The following is a 16,653-nucleotide window of genomic DNA, read 5'->3' on the forward strand; positions in this document are numbered from 1 at the left end:
CAAGGAACTTTCTATAAAGCTTTCCTCGGACAAGACCGCCCCTCACGTCTCATTGGCTAAAATTGAATCTTTCGTCCATTGCTAAACCAATCAATGGAAGAGGAATAGGGTTACTACGTTTGCTTTAAGACTAATCAAGATTCACCTCCAAAAAGGATGGAAGGGGTCTCTACTCTCTAACCAGCCTCCCCTGAAGTAGACAGCTACCTTAGACTCCTGAACAAAATCAGAGTGCTTCCAGCAAGGAAGAAAAGGGGAAATAACAATTGGGTTGGCAACGAACAAGGTTTGGCACAGATTAGCAATTACATTTGGTGTCTCCCCTTCTTCCCACAGTCTTCTCTACTTGCAAGCCTCAAATAAAGCATATTGTCTGACACTCTTCCTGCAATCCGACTAGTTACTAAACTGTTACTGGAATACCAGTTAAAATTGTTAGAAATAATGCAGGGTCTCTCACATGTTTCCACTGTGCTGCAGAGAATGGTGAACATGTATTCCTGGGAGCTTACTGCCTACTTCACCAAGAGAATTCTTTGAAATCTGGTGTTTTTAATTTTTAAAAAGACGGATTTGCATCCTACCCTCTAAATTAGCAGTGTTTCTTTAATATATAACAGAATGTGGTCTTTCTCTTTTACTCACCTTTTACCTTCTTCCATCTGCCCAGTGGAGAAAGGTCACTAGTAAGATAAAAACTAGAGAAATACACCTTGTGGACCACCACACCTCCAGCCAGCCCAAGTGCCTCCCTTCACCACTTTGCATTGGACCCCCAAAGAGACCCAAACTCCTCCTGCCCCACCGGGGGCTCACACACTTGCACCAGCTCCTGCAAATGCACATCCTGTAGGAAGAGCTCCTGCTCCCACTGCCCCACGGGCTGTGCCAAGTGTGCCCAGGGCTACATCTGCAAAGGAGCATCTGACAAGGCAGCAGCTGTGCCTAATGTCAGGGAGAGCCTCCTCTCTGATATAAATAGAGCAACATCTCCAAACCTGCAGGTTCTTTTCATACTACCCTGAACCTATCGCTACATTCCTTTTTCTATGAATTATTTGAATGACAATAAACTCATCTAGATTCTTCTGGCAAAAAATAGGTAGGTAAAATAATACACCTTGTGAGCAAAATAATGGCATCAAAGCTATGCTGCGAAAGGTGATCGATATAAGCAGGAGAAAGTCCAGTCTTTCTAACATCGTTCTAGTCTGGAAGGCTTAACACATAACCAGTAAAACAGAGTCAGCAGCCACCCCTCCACAATTGGGCCCACACTGAGGCCCTTTGGCTGGCCTTGAGAATGAATATGGTATCTTAGGATACAAAAAACTTGGTTACAAAAAACTGAGGCAGGGGGTACAGCAGGGAGGGAATGCAAATAAAGCATCTCTCACCTGGGTTAAGTGCTTTAGTACAAAGTGAAGGCTGACTCCCTACATATTCATGTTTGGGCAATAATCACTTTACTTTCTTTCTGGAAAAAAACTGTACCTGCACACCCCTCCAGATTCTACAGGCGCAAATAATGGGGGAAAGGTAAGAATAATGTTTTAGAATTATAAGCAATAGGGAAAGAATTCCTGTTTGTTTCCCTGGTTAATGAATGAGATGCTACTACGTTGAGTCTATCATCACAACGAGGAAACAGGACTGAGTCTGACAGGTGGTGCTGTGTAATAAAGCATCTGACTCCAGTTTTGATGCTGACCACTGACAATTTTCAAGCCTCATCTCCACTTTCCGCTTCTGGCCCACATGTGGGTGAGCTGTTAGGAAAGTCCAAGTGGCACCAGGGTGGGGGTGGGGAGTTCAAATTACACAGTCTTGGGCTGTGTGTGGGGTTGAACACTCACCCAGTGTCACCCCCTAAACACAATAAAACCCAGGGCCAGTCACCTTACTTTTGCTGAAGTCATTTTTGGACTAGCTTAGGTGTCTGAACTGCTCTTCCAGAAAGTATCAATATGTGAATAACAAATTTCTTCCTACTTTCTTGATGCATTTGTGGCATCATCAGTCTTGACAGTGAACCAGTTTTGGGTGGATGGGGGTCCATCAGGCCTTTGTGAAGTGACTGCAACACCCTGCATATCACACTGGGTTAATGACCAGGAAAATTCTGTCTGGTGTCAAAATACACAAAGAACCCAGACTCGCATAGAGGGAAGGATCAAAAGATTTTCACTGCTTTATAAGTTCTAACATGTTAATCATCAAACAGAGATGCCTAGAATTTAGACTAGGAGGTGGTATTGGGAGAGGCTGTCAGATTACTGAACTGTACATCTGCTATTTTTCCCTGTCCAGAATCCCTTTCCTCTCTCTCTCTCTCTCTCTCTCTCTCTCTCTCTCTCTCTCCCTTGTTAACAGAACCTTGATTTCACTTTGAGGAACTCTCCTTCCCAGTCTGTTAATCCTGCCCCTGTGAATTAAGGTGGGTGTATGACACTGGTTTGGCCAGAGTACTACATCTCCTTGATCACAGTGACCGTTTCCATAACAGCTACATAATCCTTACCAAGCCAATGAGTATAATACACGGACGTCTTATTGGAACTGAGAAAGTTTCTTTCATCTGGGGCTGCTAAATTAGTGGCCATCTTTGTCCCCACAGTGAGAGAAACAACATGAAATCGAAGCAATACAAAAGAAAAGTGAAGAGAGAGAAGCTGTTAATGATAATATTTCAGCCCTTACATGTAGCCATTCCTGAAGTTCAACCCCATGACATTTGACATATATGACTCAATAAATTCCTTCATTTTTTCCCCCTAAAACAGTTTGATTTGGATTTTGATCTGTTGGTATTTTCCAAAGAGTCTTGATTGATAATTGCTAAAGTGGCACTATCAATCCCTGGATCTTCTTGTATCCATCTCCCCTAGCACCACCTTACAGGGAGAGATCAAATCATTGGGTTAAGCAAATATTTGAATCAGTCGTGATTCCTTCGATTGCAAGTGACAGAAACCCAACCCAATTGGTTTCTGCCTAGAAGTATATCCCAAGGTATTCAGATTATTTGCTGGATTGCTATAAGATCACCGGTTATGGTTGGAGAACATTTGATGTCTTTTATTTTTATCTTTTCCTTCTTCCTTTTTTTTTTTTTTTTTTTTAATTTAGGAGCATAGCTTGGCCATCAACAAGGCTTCTTCTTTTTTTTTTTTAATTTTTTTTAACGTTTTATTTATTTTTGAGACAGAGAGAGACAGAGCATGAACGGGGGAGGGGCAGAGAGAGAGGAAGACACAGAATCGGAAGCAGGCTCCAGGCTCTGAGCCATCCGCCCAGAGCCTGACGCCGGGCTCGAACTCACGGACCGCGAGATCGTGACCTGAGCTGAAGTCGGACGCTCAACCGACTGAGCCACCCAGGCGCCCCTCAACAAGGCTTCTTGAGGAGGGGAGGAACAATTCTGCTTCAGCTTTGTTGGTGTGAGACGCTTGGATTTACTCTGCTATGTACCATGGACTCATCTGACTAGGGGTGTGGCCTAGCATTCCTCTGTTTATTGAGTCTCAAGATCGCTTCATGTGATCTCTCCTCATGAGTTAACTTGGGCTTCAGCACAGTATGGTGGCTTCAGGGCAGTTGAACAGCTTACATTTCTTAAGGCTTTAGGAGCACATATTCAACAAGAACCAAGTGGAAACAATCCGATCTTTTCTGACCTAATCTTTACAATGATGAGGCAATCACTTCCACTACTTTCTACTGGTTACAATCAAATCACTAAGGTTGGTCTAGATTCAAGGGAAGGGGCATAGACCCCACCTCTCCATGGGAAGAGTATCAAGGTCATTTGTAGAAAACAAGTGACATGGGAGAGATTATTGTAGGTGACTTGAATAATACCATTTGCCACAATAACTATAGTCATAAGATATTAAATTACAAATTTCAATGTCAAGTTATTGATCTACAGTAGGAGAACTACCTTTCTACTCACCCCAGTACTCAAATCTGACAAAAACACCTTTCTCCTCATATTAGGATCTGGTATAATATACTGTCAGGATGTTGTTGGGTGGGAATGGAATCAGAGCAGAGGAGCTTAGCTAGTCTTGAAAGGTATTTCCCTAAGATAGGGCCAACTTTTGCAGCATTATTTATGACAACCAAGATATGGAAACACCTGTGTCTATCCATAGATGAATGGATAAAGAAGATGTGTTACATACATACAGTGAAATCACTTAACCATAGAAAGGAATGAAATCTTGCCATTTTCGACAACATGGATGGACTTAGAGGTATTATGCTAAGTGAAATAAGTGAGAGAAAAAGACAATACCATGATTTCTCGAACATGTGGAATCTAGAACACAAAAACCTAACAAACAGAAACAGTGTAATAGGGAACAGATTGGCGGTTGCTCGAGGGGAGTGATAGGGGGATGGGTGAGATAGGTGAAGGGGATTAAAAGGCACAAACTTCCAGCTATAAGATAAGTCACAGGGATGAAAGGTGCAGCACACAGAATATGGTCAATAATATTGCCATAACTTTGCATGGTGACAGATGGTAACAACAAGTATCAAGATACACATTTTTTTTTTAATTTTTTAGTGTTTATTTATTTTTGACAGAGAGAGAGAGACAGAGCATGAGCGGGGGAAGGAGAGAGAGAGAGACACAGAATCTGAAGCTGGCTCCAGGCTCCCAGCTGTCAGCTCAGGGCCCAATGAGGGGCTTGAACTCACCAACTGTGAGATCATGACCTGAGCCAAGGTCAGATGCTCAACCGACTGAGCCACCCAGGTGCCCCTAAACATTTCTTTTTTTTTTTCTACATTTATTTATTTTTGACAGAGACAGAGCACAAGTCGGGGAGGGGCAGAGTGAGAAGGAGGCACAGAATCCAAAGCAGGCTCCAGGCTGTGTCAGCACACAGCCTGACGCGGGGCTTGAACTCCCAACTGCGAGATCATGACCTGAGGTGAAGTCGGACGCCCAACCGACTGAGCCACCCAGGTGCCCCTAAACATTTCTTAATGTACATAAATGTTGAGTCAATATGTTGTACTCCTGAAACTAATATAATATTGTATGTCGACTACACTTCAACTAAAAAAAGAGATGAGGCCACGTTTGGTCAATTTCATGCCTTATTCCACATGGTGGGTATTTCTCCAGTGATCAGAACATTCATGTGTGTTTATATAATTTGTGTCTTTAGTGGACAATACTGGATAAACACTACCTGATTATTTTATCTTGGTTCTCTTTTTCTAGGTTCTAGAGACCATCTTCCTTCTGTAACACGATTAAGTTACACTTTCTTTGTTTCTCAGTCACATCTCTTCCTTAGACAATATTCTTGACTAGATGAAGATGCCTTGCAAGGTATTTACAGGGTACTTATTGGGCCAGGTAGCTTACATCAACAGCTGGACTGGTATAGGTACCAGTTTTTCCCTCTCAAGGGAAACCTGATTTCCAAGTTATGGGACAAATGGACAAATCAGTGTAACATGTGTTTGTGTTCATAGCCTTTGTTTATTTGGATTTTCTCTAATAAATATGAAGGCACTCTTCATATATTTTCAGTATTAACTATATTGAACACCACATTTGAGGGATATATCCCCTATGCTGTTACTTTTACTTCCGTTGTGGTTTCTTCCATTATGTTAAAGCTAAAACAATTACCATAACTTCACGTATCAGACACATTTTCAAAATGCAACCTAGTTAAGCACTTAACACTTTGCATCCTGGCTCCACGACTTATTGCCTGTGCATGTTATTTAACTTCCTGGGCTCCTTCCTATCTACAAGGGTAATAACAGCAATTGGTTTTTAAAGATTAAATCACTCGTTTTTAAGGGTTTAGCTCAATGACCAACACATAAAAAGCGCTCAGTATATACAGCTTTTCACCCAGCACCCAAACGTCTAAATACACTGTACGCTATGTTTTAACCATGCTCCGGAAAATTAGAGAATTTCTATGGAGAGTCTTGCTTTCTTCAAAGCTGTTTGAATCCCAGCACCACGTGGGAGCAGCGCTCATTGTCTAATCCCACCCGGGACTACAAAATCACTTCGCACCCGCTCCCAGGGTCCAGGGGGCGGGGCTTGCCGGCTGCCCCGCAGGCCTCCTCCGCCCGCCTGGCCGCCACCGCCAGGGGTCGCGCGCCGAACTCCGGCACCGGCCGGTCAGGCAGCGGGCTCGCGGAGCTCCGAGAGCCGACTTGGGACCGCGGCCCGGGGAGGTGGCCGGCGGGCCTGGCGGGAGGCGGGGACCGGGAGGCCTCGGCGGAGACGGAGGGCGCTGCCCGGGCGGACGGCGGGAGGGGGCGCTGCGGGGCCGGCCCGGGCGCGGCGCGGCGCGGCGCGGAGGAAGTGCCGTCTTCGCTGCCTCGGCCGCCTCAGGCGCCTCAGGCGTGCCGCGGGTCGCCTCAGCCGCGCGGGCCGCGATGTCTTCCCGGCCCGGGCGTGACGACGCGCGAGCCGGAGGCGCGCGGCGGCCGCGGGAGTCGGCCGAGCAGGAGCTGCAGCGGCGCCGAGAGCAGAAGCGGCGGCGGCACGACGCGCAGCAGCTGCAGCAGCTCAAGCACCTGGAGTCCTTGTGAGTCCGCGCCGCCCGCGCTCCTCCGCGAGGCGTGCGGTCGGGGTGGCGCGGGGGCGCGTGAGGCTGGGTCCCCGGGGGACCCGGGCGCGGGCAGCGGGACCCCGGCCAAGCCGACCGCCAGTTCCGGCCCCGCGCGGCGCGGCCGCCCGACTTCCAGTGGCGCCTCCGCGGGGAGGGAAGGGCCGTTCCCCCCGCGCGCCGAGCGGCCGGGACCGGCAGGGGAAGCGCGGGCTCTAGTCCCCCGCGCGAGGTCGGCGTGCGGCCGGGGCTCGGCGGGGCGGGTGCGGCGGATCCGGCGGCACTTAGTAAGCGCTCGGGCGCGAATTGGGGACTGAACGCGCGGCCAAGTGCAGTGAGCGCTGCGGTCGTGCCCTTTCACGGTGTCGGTTCAGAGGGCCCCCGGTGGACCGGGTCAAATCCGCATTCTCTTCATCTACTGCGAAGGAGGGACGAGAACCAGCCGTCCTGTACCGTTCGTGCGGCCCGGAGGGGAGGGCCGGAGAATGGGGTGACGGACTGTCCCTGAAGATTCCGAAGGTGGCTGTCAGGTGGAAGAGCGTGGAGACTTGTTCTCTTTAGTCCTGAGGATTTTGAGCAGCATGAAGGGTGGGGGCTACGAAGAGGCCGGTTCCAGCTGAGCAGAAAGAATGAGGACCGGGGTCTCCCGTTCCTGCTGGTCAGCGTGGCCTGACTTCAAGAGGCCCCGTGCAAGGCCAGCTCCGGCGGGTTCGAGGAGAGTGCCCATGGCTGTGGGAGAAGGGCAGGTTGTAGAGGAGATGGAAACATCAGGTGGGAGGGGGAGGTGCATTTATGGCCTTTCGGTGCTTTTCTGTGATTGTCACTCTGTAATGAGCTCCAGAAGGCAAACATAAGTTTGCTGTTCCCTGAGTTATTCAATAAATGACACGTTTTTCTTTCAGGCACTTCTGTTACCTGTACTAAGATGATCATGTAAAGAAACGTCTTCAAAGGAGTCAAATCCTTTGTAATTAATCCTTTGACACAAAATGCATTGCGTTGTTGGAGGCTGGCCTGCTCTTTTCAATGGGACCCTTCAGCCATCAACTACCTTCCTTTAAATTTGTGAAAACAGTTGTAAATTGACTTTTTTTAGGGAATGTCATTGCTAATAATAGATTTCACAATGTGTAGTTCCATCACACTCCTTTTCATCTTGGCAATAACAATTACATATTTTTCAGGAATTTGGATTTGCGTTTGGCCATCTGTTGTTTTTGTACAACTCTTGTGGCTCAAAGGAGGTGTTACTGGATTATTGGGTTCATAGACTGTACCACCAAATTCCCTTTGGTCTCTTTTTTTTTTTTTTTAATGTTTATTTTTGAGGCAGAGAGAGACAGAGCATGAATGGGGAAGGGTCAGAGAGAGAGGGAGCACAGAATCTGAAACAGGCTCCAGGCTCTGAGCGGCCAGCACAGAGCCAGACGCGGGGCTCTAACTCAGGGACTGGGAGATCATGACCTGAGCCAAAGTCGGACACTCAACCACTGAGCCACCCGGGCGCCCCTGGTCTCTTTGCATCAATATTTCTAATGAATGACTGCAGATGAACTGTATCATTTCCCCAGTTTGTGCAGATTTACATTGTTCTTGCTAGGTTATGCCACCACTTTGTGTTTGAAAATATTTTAAGCATTTGCTTTGGAAAATAACTGTAGCACACCTAAAAAGCTAAGTCTATTCATGCCTAGTTGTTTACTATGTAATCTTCATGGGGCAGATCCTCCTCTGTCTGGTCAGAAAAGCTCTAGAATAGTCTTCTGGCATTTGTCATTTACCACCTGGCACGTTGTTTTCTTCTACCTCTGCTGGTCCAGATCTCGGCCTCTGTTAATGTTAATGCTCCCTCCAGTCTTGAGGTGCTTCATGAAGCTCTTGAGAGCATGGACTTGTCTTCAACAGAAGGGACAAAAGCCAGCATTGTGAAGTGTATGGTGTGATATGTTCACCCATGTGGAAGTTGAGGCTCTGGGGGTTAAGTAACATGCCCCAAGTACACAGTGAGAATGAATCATAATTCAAAGGTTTTTACCTCCAAAGCCTGTGAAGTTTCTGCTCTGCCTTGCTTCACTTCTACAGGATTCTCATTCAGCTGATTTGGAACTGAAAAATACTTCTACTAGACTTTGGGGTCTTATACTCCAAAAAGATAGACCATCTCCTTTTATCAGGGCAGTTATAAAGAGCTATTGATACTTATGAGAGTACTTTTCATTTTATGTGTTTTTTTGGATGTAACTAGTTATATCGTTATGCTCTTAGTTCTCCCTTCTAGTACCTAGCAACATGCCTGGGACAATAATTGATTGGTTACTTCGACAGGGAGCAAGTTTTTATGTTGAACACTTAATATTACCTGAATATCAAATTTAGTTTTGCCTATTGTACCTGCTCCCTTTTTGTGGGAGGAAACTATCAAGTTGGTTAGGGCTAGGGTGGGGATTATGTTCCTGAAACAATTACAGAAACAGCATTGTTAAAAGAGAAATGCAGCCTATATAACTCTATAGCTGATATGAACTCCTAATAGCATATTTTTGGCACCATTTTTCTTTCTTAGTTCCAACTTATCTTTGGTTTTTCTCTCAGAGATACATTAACCTGGGCTAATACCAACATTGCTGTAGATACCACTGATACCACTTTTCTTTTGCAGTTAAAAAGCATTTTGTAGGTTGGTACATGTAGGTGTGAATACAGTGAAACACAGGTCTCTGCCATTAATGAACCTTAGTTCCTTTCCCTGGTTACAGGCAGGCATGTAACCAATTTCTTAGATATCCTTGTAGAGGTAACTTGGTGTGTGTGCGTGTGTGCGCAGGCACATCGCATGCACGTGGCCACATATAGTCTCCTTTTTCCCATACACACAAATAGAAGCTTACCAAATACACTGTTTTGTTCCCTCTGCCCTCCCCCTACCTTTTTTTTTTTTTTTTTACTTAAAACTATAATGGAAATTGTTCCATATCAGTATCTAATTCACTCTTCTAAGATTTATCAGTGTTTATCGGTTGATAAAAGTAATACATATTCATTATAGAAAATTTAATTAGTCACCCTTGCTTCACCATTTGGGTGCAGCAATGTTAAAGCATTCACATTTACAACTTTTGGAGTCTTCACGGTTTTAAACTAGCTAGCTGCTATGGCCAGATATCTTCAGTAAAATGTGTTTTGCAGGCGTTGAATAGACCCAGGATATTTGGTTATCATGTTTCTTTTTTTCATTCTTATTTTTGCTTTTGGTCCTATCAACATTCACAGTTAAAAGCCAAATAAATACCCACGCAGTGTGTGTTATAGCTAGTAGTGTGTCAGTACTTAAAAATGAACATGAGCATTTGGTGTTGATTTTCCAGATTTGGAATCCAGAACCCTTCTGGGGCACTTCGGCAGAGTGATAGGAAGTGAAAATGAATTGCGAGCATAGACACGATGCGTATGTACCCTTAGGACCCTTGGGAGTCTGTGAGCTCCAAGGGAACGTACATTCCCACACATCATACATCTGCTTGCTCTAGCAGCATTCAGTAAAGAATGTCGTCCAGGCACCATGCAGGGGTCCTACACCCCGAGTCCAGTGAGGTCAGTATGGGCACAGAGGGCTGTCAGAACTGAGGAATGGATGGCTCACTCTGCGGGCAGGGTGAGTGGGCAGGATTTGAACTGAGAGCTGCAGGGATATGGGAAAGGAAGCCTCTAGGACAGATCACCATCGCCTCCATCCCCTGCAACAGGCCCTTCCCTCCAGTTTTGTTCCTGCCCCCCTGCACTGCCTCCATCCAGGTTAGAACAGATTCCTCAGCCTTCCCCACATGAGCCTCCATGCTGAGTAAGTGGAAGTTATGGTAGGTAAATAACCTGACAACCGTGACAGTCTGGAAGCATGATTAGCTCTTAGGTCTTCCCACACATTTCACCTGCAATCTCTTGCTTTCTCTTCTTCGAAAATAAATTCATTGTGCTCAGACACCAAGTTACCATTTCAGTGAATTTTAGTTCTAGATCTCTGCAGGGTGTGGTGTAGCATCAGTTTACTTATATAAGATCTCTGACTGCTGGGCGTATTTTACTGACTGCTTTAGATCTAATGCAGTTTTAAGGTTTTACTAAAGATATTCTTTTCATTTTGACCTCTAGTTGCTTTTTGCTCATTAAAACGTATTGTGTTCCTGTTAACATGATTGACGGCAGTTTTTCTTTTCCTTTCTAGTTATGAGAAACCTCCTCCGGGGCTTATCAAGGTCAGTGTGAAGTTTGTACCTTTGGTTATTCTCTCAGACATATTTGACTCAGTGCTCAGACTCAGTAACTTGTTATGAAAAACTGTTATATAAGGTTTGGAACATCTTTTCTCATAACCCTGCTTCTCCCTGCAGATGCCAGTCAGTCCATACACTTTGGGCTTTGTGTCTCCAGCCTGTGTCTTTGTAGAAATGTAATCAACCGTGTGACTGTTCCCTAAGAAACGGTGGCAGGCCCACATGTTCCTCAGCAATCGGTCCCCTTCTCTGTCTCCTGCTGTGGCTGCATCTTCTCACCGCTCTGCTCCATCTCTGACCCACTCACTGCTGGTTTCCTGAGTGTCAGCTCAGAGAACAATAGTCTGTGTGGAGACTGGAAACTCCTCTAGTCCAGCCCCTGGTGCAGGACACCCCCTACCACCTCCTGCCAACCTGGCCATGTTGTCCTGTGTCTGTGAGAGTGAGACTTACAGGGCTCTTTAGAGGCCAGAACAACCTTATGCATGCTCACTTTCAAATAAAAGAAAAGATTTCTAGGGACACCTGGCTGGCTTAGTCAGTAGAGCATGAGACTCTTGATCTCAGGGTCATGAGTTGAAGCCCCACGTTAGGGGTGGGGCCTACCTAAAATAAAAAATATATATTAAAAAATTTTAAATTAAAAGAGTTTTAGAAAATGTTCTTCTGTTATAGATTAAATATTCATGGAAACTGAAAAAAAACCCTCTTTAATTGTAAATGCATATATTCAGTGGTGAATATGCAACTCACAGATATAGATAGCATGTGTGTGACTAGAAAACATGACAATGGTCTTCAAGTTATAATAAGCTATTTTAACATAACATTTTTATTCTAGATAATCCTGTTTTAATTCTTGAAATATATATGTACATACACATATACGTATATATATGTATATGTGTTATACATACATATGTTAAGTTTATTTATTTTCAGAGAGAGCGAGAGAGAGCATGCACACAAGAACAGGGGAGGGACAAGGAGAGGGAGGATCTGAAGCAGGCTCCACGCTGTCAGCCCAGATCCCGATGCAGGGCTTGAACCCACAAACCATTAGATCATGACCTGAGCCAAAACAAAGAGTCACATGCTTAAGCAAGTGAAACAGCCAGGCAAATTTATATTTTTTTAATTTAATTTTTTTCTTTTTAACATTTATTTATTTTTGAGAGGAGGCGGGGGGCAGAGAGAGGGGAGACGGAGGATCTGAGGCAGGCCCCGTGCTGACAGCAGAGAGCTGAAACAGGGCTCGAACTCACAAACCGTGAGATCATGACCTGAACTGAAGACGGATGCTTAAGTGACTGAGCCACCTAGATGCCCCTTAAATTTTGTTTTTAAGTAATCTCTACACTCAACGTGGGGCTCAAACCTCAACCCCGAGATCAAGAGTTGCATGTTCCATCTCCTGAGCCAGCCAGGTGCCCCTACTTTGTTACACCTTGCCTCATTCCACTAAGATTTTGTGGTCATGGAACCTTTTTTAGATCTTTAAATCTGATTTACGTTAGAATTTGGAGCTCACAGATCATTCCTATATGAAGGGCAGATTTCTGCTTTACTAGTAACCTTTCTCTAAGAACAACTACTTTGTTTTCATGATATAGTCCTTCTGGTATGTTTATTTCTGGTTTTTGTGTCAGGTATAATTTGTCTTTCTAGTACTGGAGAGGGTAACAGGATGACGTGGGCATGTCCAGCCCATGTGAAAGCCAGGCAGTGCTGTGTTCTGAAGCAGGTAGGAGAGAATTCCAGTGCTCTTTTGCCACGTCGTGTACATGTTGTTTCCTTTTTTAGGAAGATGAGACTAAGCCGGAAGACTGTATACCAGATGTACCAGGCAACGAACATGCCAGGGAATTTCTGGCTCACGCACCAACTAAAGGACTTTGGATGCCACTCGGGAAAGAAGTCAAAGTTATGCAGTGTGAGTATGGGAGAGTTTCAGGTAACACTCCTCAGTACACACAAGTTATATATTACGACTCACAGAGTGTGTTTACCTCTTTTTTTTTCCCTCACCGAGACCTGTTAAGCCAAGGCGTGATGTCTGTTTCATAGTTAAGGAAGCCGAGCTGCGTATGTTAGTGAGTGTCTAAGAGGCAGAGCAGGGCTTTGACTCCAGGGCTTCTGACTCCCAAGGGCAGTGGTTGCCCACAGGACTGTAGCTGCCTTTGGAGTACACTCCTTGGTAATATTCAAGTAACAGAAAGGATACTCTGTTGTAGAAATGCCAGGAGGGACAAGGAGGTACATTGGGATACATTGGAGGGGGCAGATCCCTTTGTGTCTTGCCTCAGTCCTTTGCACCCCCCCCCCCCATCAGTGGTGTTAAGGTTTCATCCATGTGACCTGAGGTGGGTGTCCAGAGCAGGAGTGCTGTGTGTGCACGCCCCCACCCCACCAGAGCCGCAACACCTTCGTCCAGCTTAAGTGGTATTTGGTATTTGAAGAAAGGGTACTGCTGCCGTTTAAAGACATTTGTTTGTACAAAGATTCTTCATGCACATAATTAAAATAGTTCCCAGTCTCTTTTTCTCCATTCCCACTTTTAGCTCTTTTAGTTGGTTATTTTGGTATTTATCTTCATATGCCTAAGATCACATTTACATTGCATTGATTTTTCAGGTTTAGGTGGTATCTGTTAACATCATACAATGGAAGATGAGAATTTAGCTCTTATTACACATATGTACCCTTACTATATCACATCTTCCCCAAAATAGTTTTTTCATAATTTTGGTTAGATAATCCTGGGTACTTACTTTATTATAATTATGTTCAGAGCTGAGTCATGTAGTAAAGTGATTACTTTTCCTTTATGCATCCTGAATAATTCCCTCTCCCTCCCGCCCCAGATTAACAGTTATCTTGTTTTTGGTGTGTGTTATGTGCATGTGTTTTATTATTATTGTTTTTGGTTTCCACGTACTGATTTCTTTTTACTCAGTCTCAAATTGTTCTAAAGATTGAATCTTAAGATCTCTAAATGCCTGAGACATTGTATTAATTACATTCTTCTGAAAATGGTTGCTCCCATGCTTATCATCCAGGAATCTCCCTTCACTTTGTGTTGTTTGTTTGAGAGAGAGCGAACAGGGGAGAGGGAGAGAGAGAATCTTAAGCAGGGTCCACGCCCAGTATGGAAGCTGACAAGGGCTCAATCTTAGGACCACGAGATCATGACCTGAGCTGAAATCAAGAGTTGTACACTTAACCAACTGAGGCACTTAGGCACGCCTCACTTTGTGTTATGAATTGAATGTTTGTGTCCCTCCATAAATTCTTATGCTGAAGCCCTAATCCCCAATAGGATGGTATTTGGAGATAGAACCTTTGAGTGGTAATTAGGATTGGATAAAGTATTGAGGGTGCCTCTGATGATATGATTAGTTCCTTTTTTTTTTTTTTTTGATGTTTATCTTTGAAGGAGAGAGGGACACAGCGTGAGGGGGGAGGGGCACAGAGAGAGGGAGACACAGAATCCAATGCAGGCTCCAGGCTCTGAGCTGTCAGCACAGAGCCCGACGCGGGGCTCAAACCCACAAACCACAAGATCACGACCTGAGTTGAAGTCGGAGGCTTAACTGATTGAGCCACCCAGACGCCCCTGATGAGTTCCTTTTAAGAAGAGACCAGACAGCTTGCTCTCTTTCTACTGTGTAAGGACACACCAGGAGAGGATACAGCTGTCTGCAAGCCAGGAGGACAGTAATCATCAGAAACCAACTCTTTTGGCACCCAGATTTTAGATCTCCAGTCCCTAGCCTATGAGAAAACAAATTCCTATTGTGTAAGTGACCCACTCTATATTATGGGAGCCGGAACTAAGACACTCATTCTGCAGTTTCCCTTAGCTTCTTTCTTGTCTTGAATTTCCTGTTTTCCTATATGTTGACTCATCTTTGTTGTTTTAATTTCTTGTTTTGGTGGAGCCAAGACCATTAAATGGGGAAAGAGCAGTCTTTAAAAAAAAACTTGACATCCTCTTGCAAAAGAATGAAGTTGGGTCCTTATCTAATATCATACATAAAATTTAACTGTAAGTGGATCAAAGACTTAAATATAGTATCTAAAACTATAAAATCTCTTAGAAGAAAACAGGGCAAAGCTGCACAAAATTGGATTTGGTAATGATTTTTTGGATGAAACACCAAAGGTACAGCCAACAATAGAAAAAACAGACAAATTTGACTTCATGAAAACCACAAAATTTTGTGAATAAAAGACATTAGCAAAAGAGTAAAAAGCCAACTAACAGAATGGGAGAAAATATTTGTAAATCATATATCTAATAAGGGATTATATCTATAATATATAGAGAACTCCTAAAAACAACAAAGAAACAACCTGATTAAAATTTGGCAAAGGACTTGAATAGACATTTCTCCAAAGAAGATATACAGGTATCCAGTAAGCCCATGGAAAGATTCTCAGCATCAGTAATTAGTGAAATACAACCTCATACCTGTTAGGATGGCTACTATCAAAAAAACGGGCACCTGGGTGGTTCAGTCAGCTAAGCATCCAGGTTTGGCTCAGGTCATAATCTCCCGGTTTGTGCATTCAAGCCCTGCATCAGGCTCTGTGCTGACAGCTCAAAGCGTGGAGCCTGCTTAGGATTCTGTGTCTCTTTCGCTCTCTGCCCCTCCCCCATTCATGCACTATCTCTCTCTTTTCTCTCTCTCAAGAATAAATAAAACATTTAAAAAACTTAAAAAGAAAAAAAACCAAAATAAATGTTGGCACATGTGCACAGCCTTCTAGCTTCCCAGGATTGTGTCAGAATTTTTAAAAGCCCTCTGTGGACATCTCATTACCTGGATCATTAAAATTTTTAGCTCGGCTCTTATTTATCCATATCACAGCTGTTGGGAGCTGTGATATTAAACAATTGCAGGTAATTGTTTTCAACAAATATCCTGAGGGATTGGGCTTTTACTGTAGAGTAAACTACATGACTGGTTAAATAGCAACAACACCCTGCCAGTGTGGCTCTGTGCTTTGAGGTTAGGGATTTTTGAGAGACTCAAAACCTGGCCTTACCCCATTGAGAGTGCAGGATTGCTGCTTTTCATAGTTGTCATGGTTGCAAGGCTGCTAGTTTTCAAGATTATTCTGGCAATCAGGAGAGAGGGTTGGGAGTAGGCCTGGTTAAAATACCAGAAACCCTTCTGTTCTTACCAAACTTCACTAGCTTTTCTTGAATTAATGGTCCTCAGATTGTGGCAAACCTTTGATTAATTTACAGGGTTTCAAGTAAATTGATGTGGGCAAATTTGCAACTATTTTCAGTGCTTTTATGGAGGCTGTCACTTGGCCATTCTTGAAGTGCTTCTTGGCTTATTCCCCTTGGAAAGAATTCTCTTCATTTTCATTTTTATGACTTGTCAGGAAGGGAGTGAAAACAGGTAAATGTATTTAGTCTGTCATCTTTACCCAGAAGTCTACAGCTTTTTTTTTTTTTTTTTTAAGTTTGAAAACCACTGCTCTCTTTTATGAGGTAGTTACTTACATTTCAATTACCATTTTATGGCTATGTACATTGACTTGGAAAATAAGTGTCAGAGTTGGGACCAGAGCCAGTTTTACTCACTTGTGATTTTCAAGGACCTGCAGAAGTTCCAGTGATGTGTTGATACGGTCATATGATTTTGCAAAATTTGCCAAGGCAAGGTATTTTTCTTTCTAAAGAGCCCCCTTCCACAAACCCATAATTTAAACTCAGGCCCCACAAAATTTGGACTCCTCCCAGACAGGATGAAAGACACATGTAC

At 44.1% G+C, this 16,653-nt stretch overlaps 2 protein-coding genes across 12 annotated transcripts in view; both read left to right on the forward strand.

Moving 5' to 3' along the window:
* LOC106968679 (RP9, pre-mRNA splicing factor) overlaps positions 1-16,653 on the forward strand; it is a 209,694-nt gene that overhangs the window by 164,075 nt on the left and 28,966 nt on the right. The window contains exons 7-8 of one of the 7 annotated variants that reach the window (XR_008296736.1): positions 10,822-10,852; positions 12,674-12,776. The exons of the other annotated variants lie outside the window; for them this stretch is intronic. The gene's annotated coding sequence lies outside the window, so the exon portion shown is untranslated. Of the gene's footprint in view, positions 1-10,821; positions 10,853-12,673; positions 12,777-16,653 lie in introns of those variants that run through there. 7 annotated transcript variants of the gene reach the window in all.
* The window catches only part of LOC106968681 (retinitis pigmentosa 9 protein), a 39,311-nt gene continuing 28,966 nt past the window's right edge, over positions 6,309-16,653 (forward strand). For all 5 annotated transcript variants that reach the window (XR_003425923.2, XR_003425922.2, XR_003425924.2 and 2 more), the window contains exons 1-3: positions 6,309-6,581; positions 10,822-10,852; positions 12,674-12,803. Coding sequence is in view for 1 of the 5 variants with exons in the window: in XM_027075233.2 (XP_026931034.2) it covers positions 6,430-6,581; positions 10,822-10,852; positions 12,674-12,803 (313 nt within the window). In the remaining 4 variants the exon portion in view is untranslated. The remainder of the gene's footprint in view (positions 6,582-10,821; positions 10,853-12,673; positions 12,804-16,653) is intronic.

Source organism: Acinonyx jubatus, chromosome A2 (genome assembly GCF_027475565.1).
Source record: "Acinonyx jubatus isolate Ajub_Pintada_27869175 chromosome A2, VMU_Ajub_asm_v1.0, whole genome shotgun sequence".
NCBI classification, from domain to species: domain Eukaryota; kingdom Metazoa; phylum Chordata; class Mammalia; order Carnivora; family Felidae; genus Acinonyx; species Acinonyx jubatus.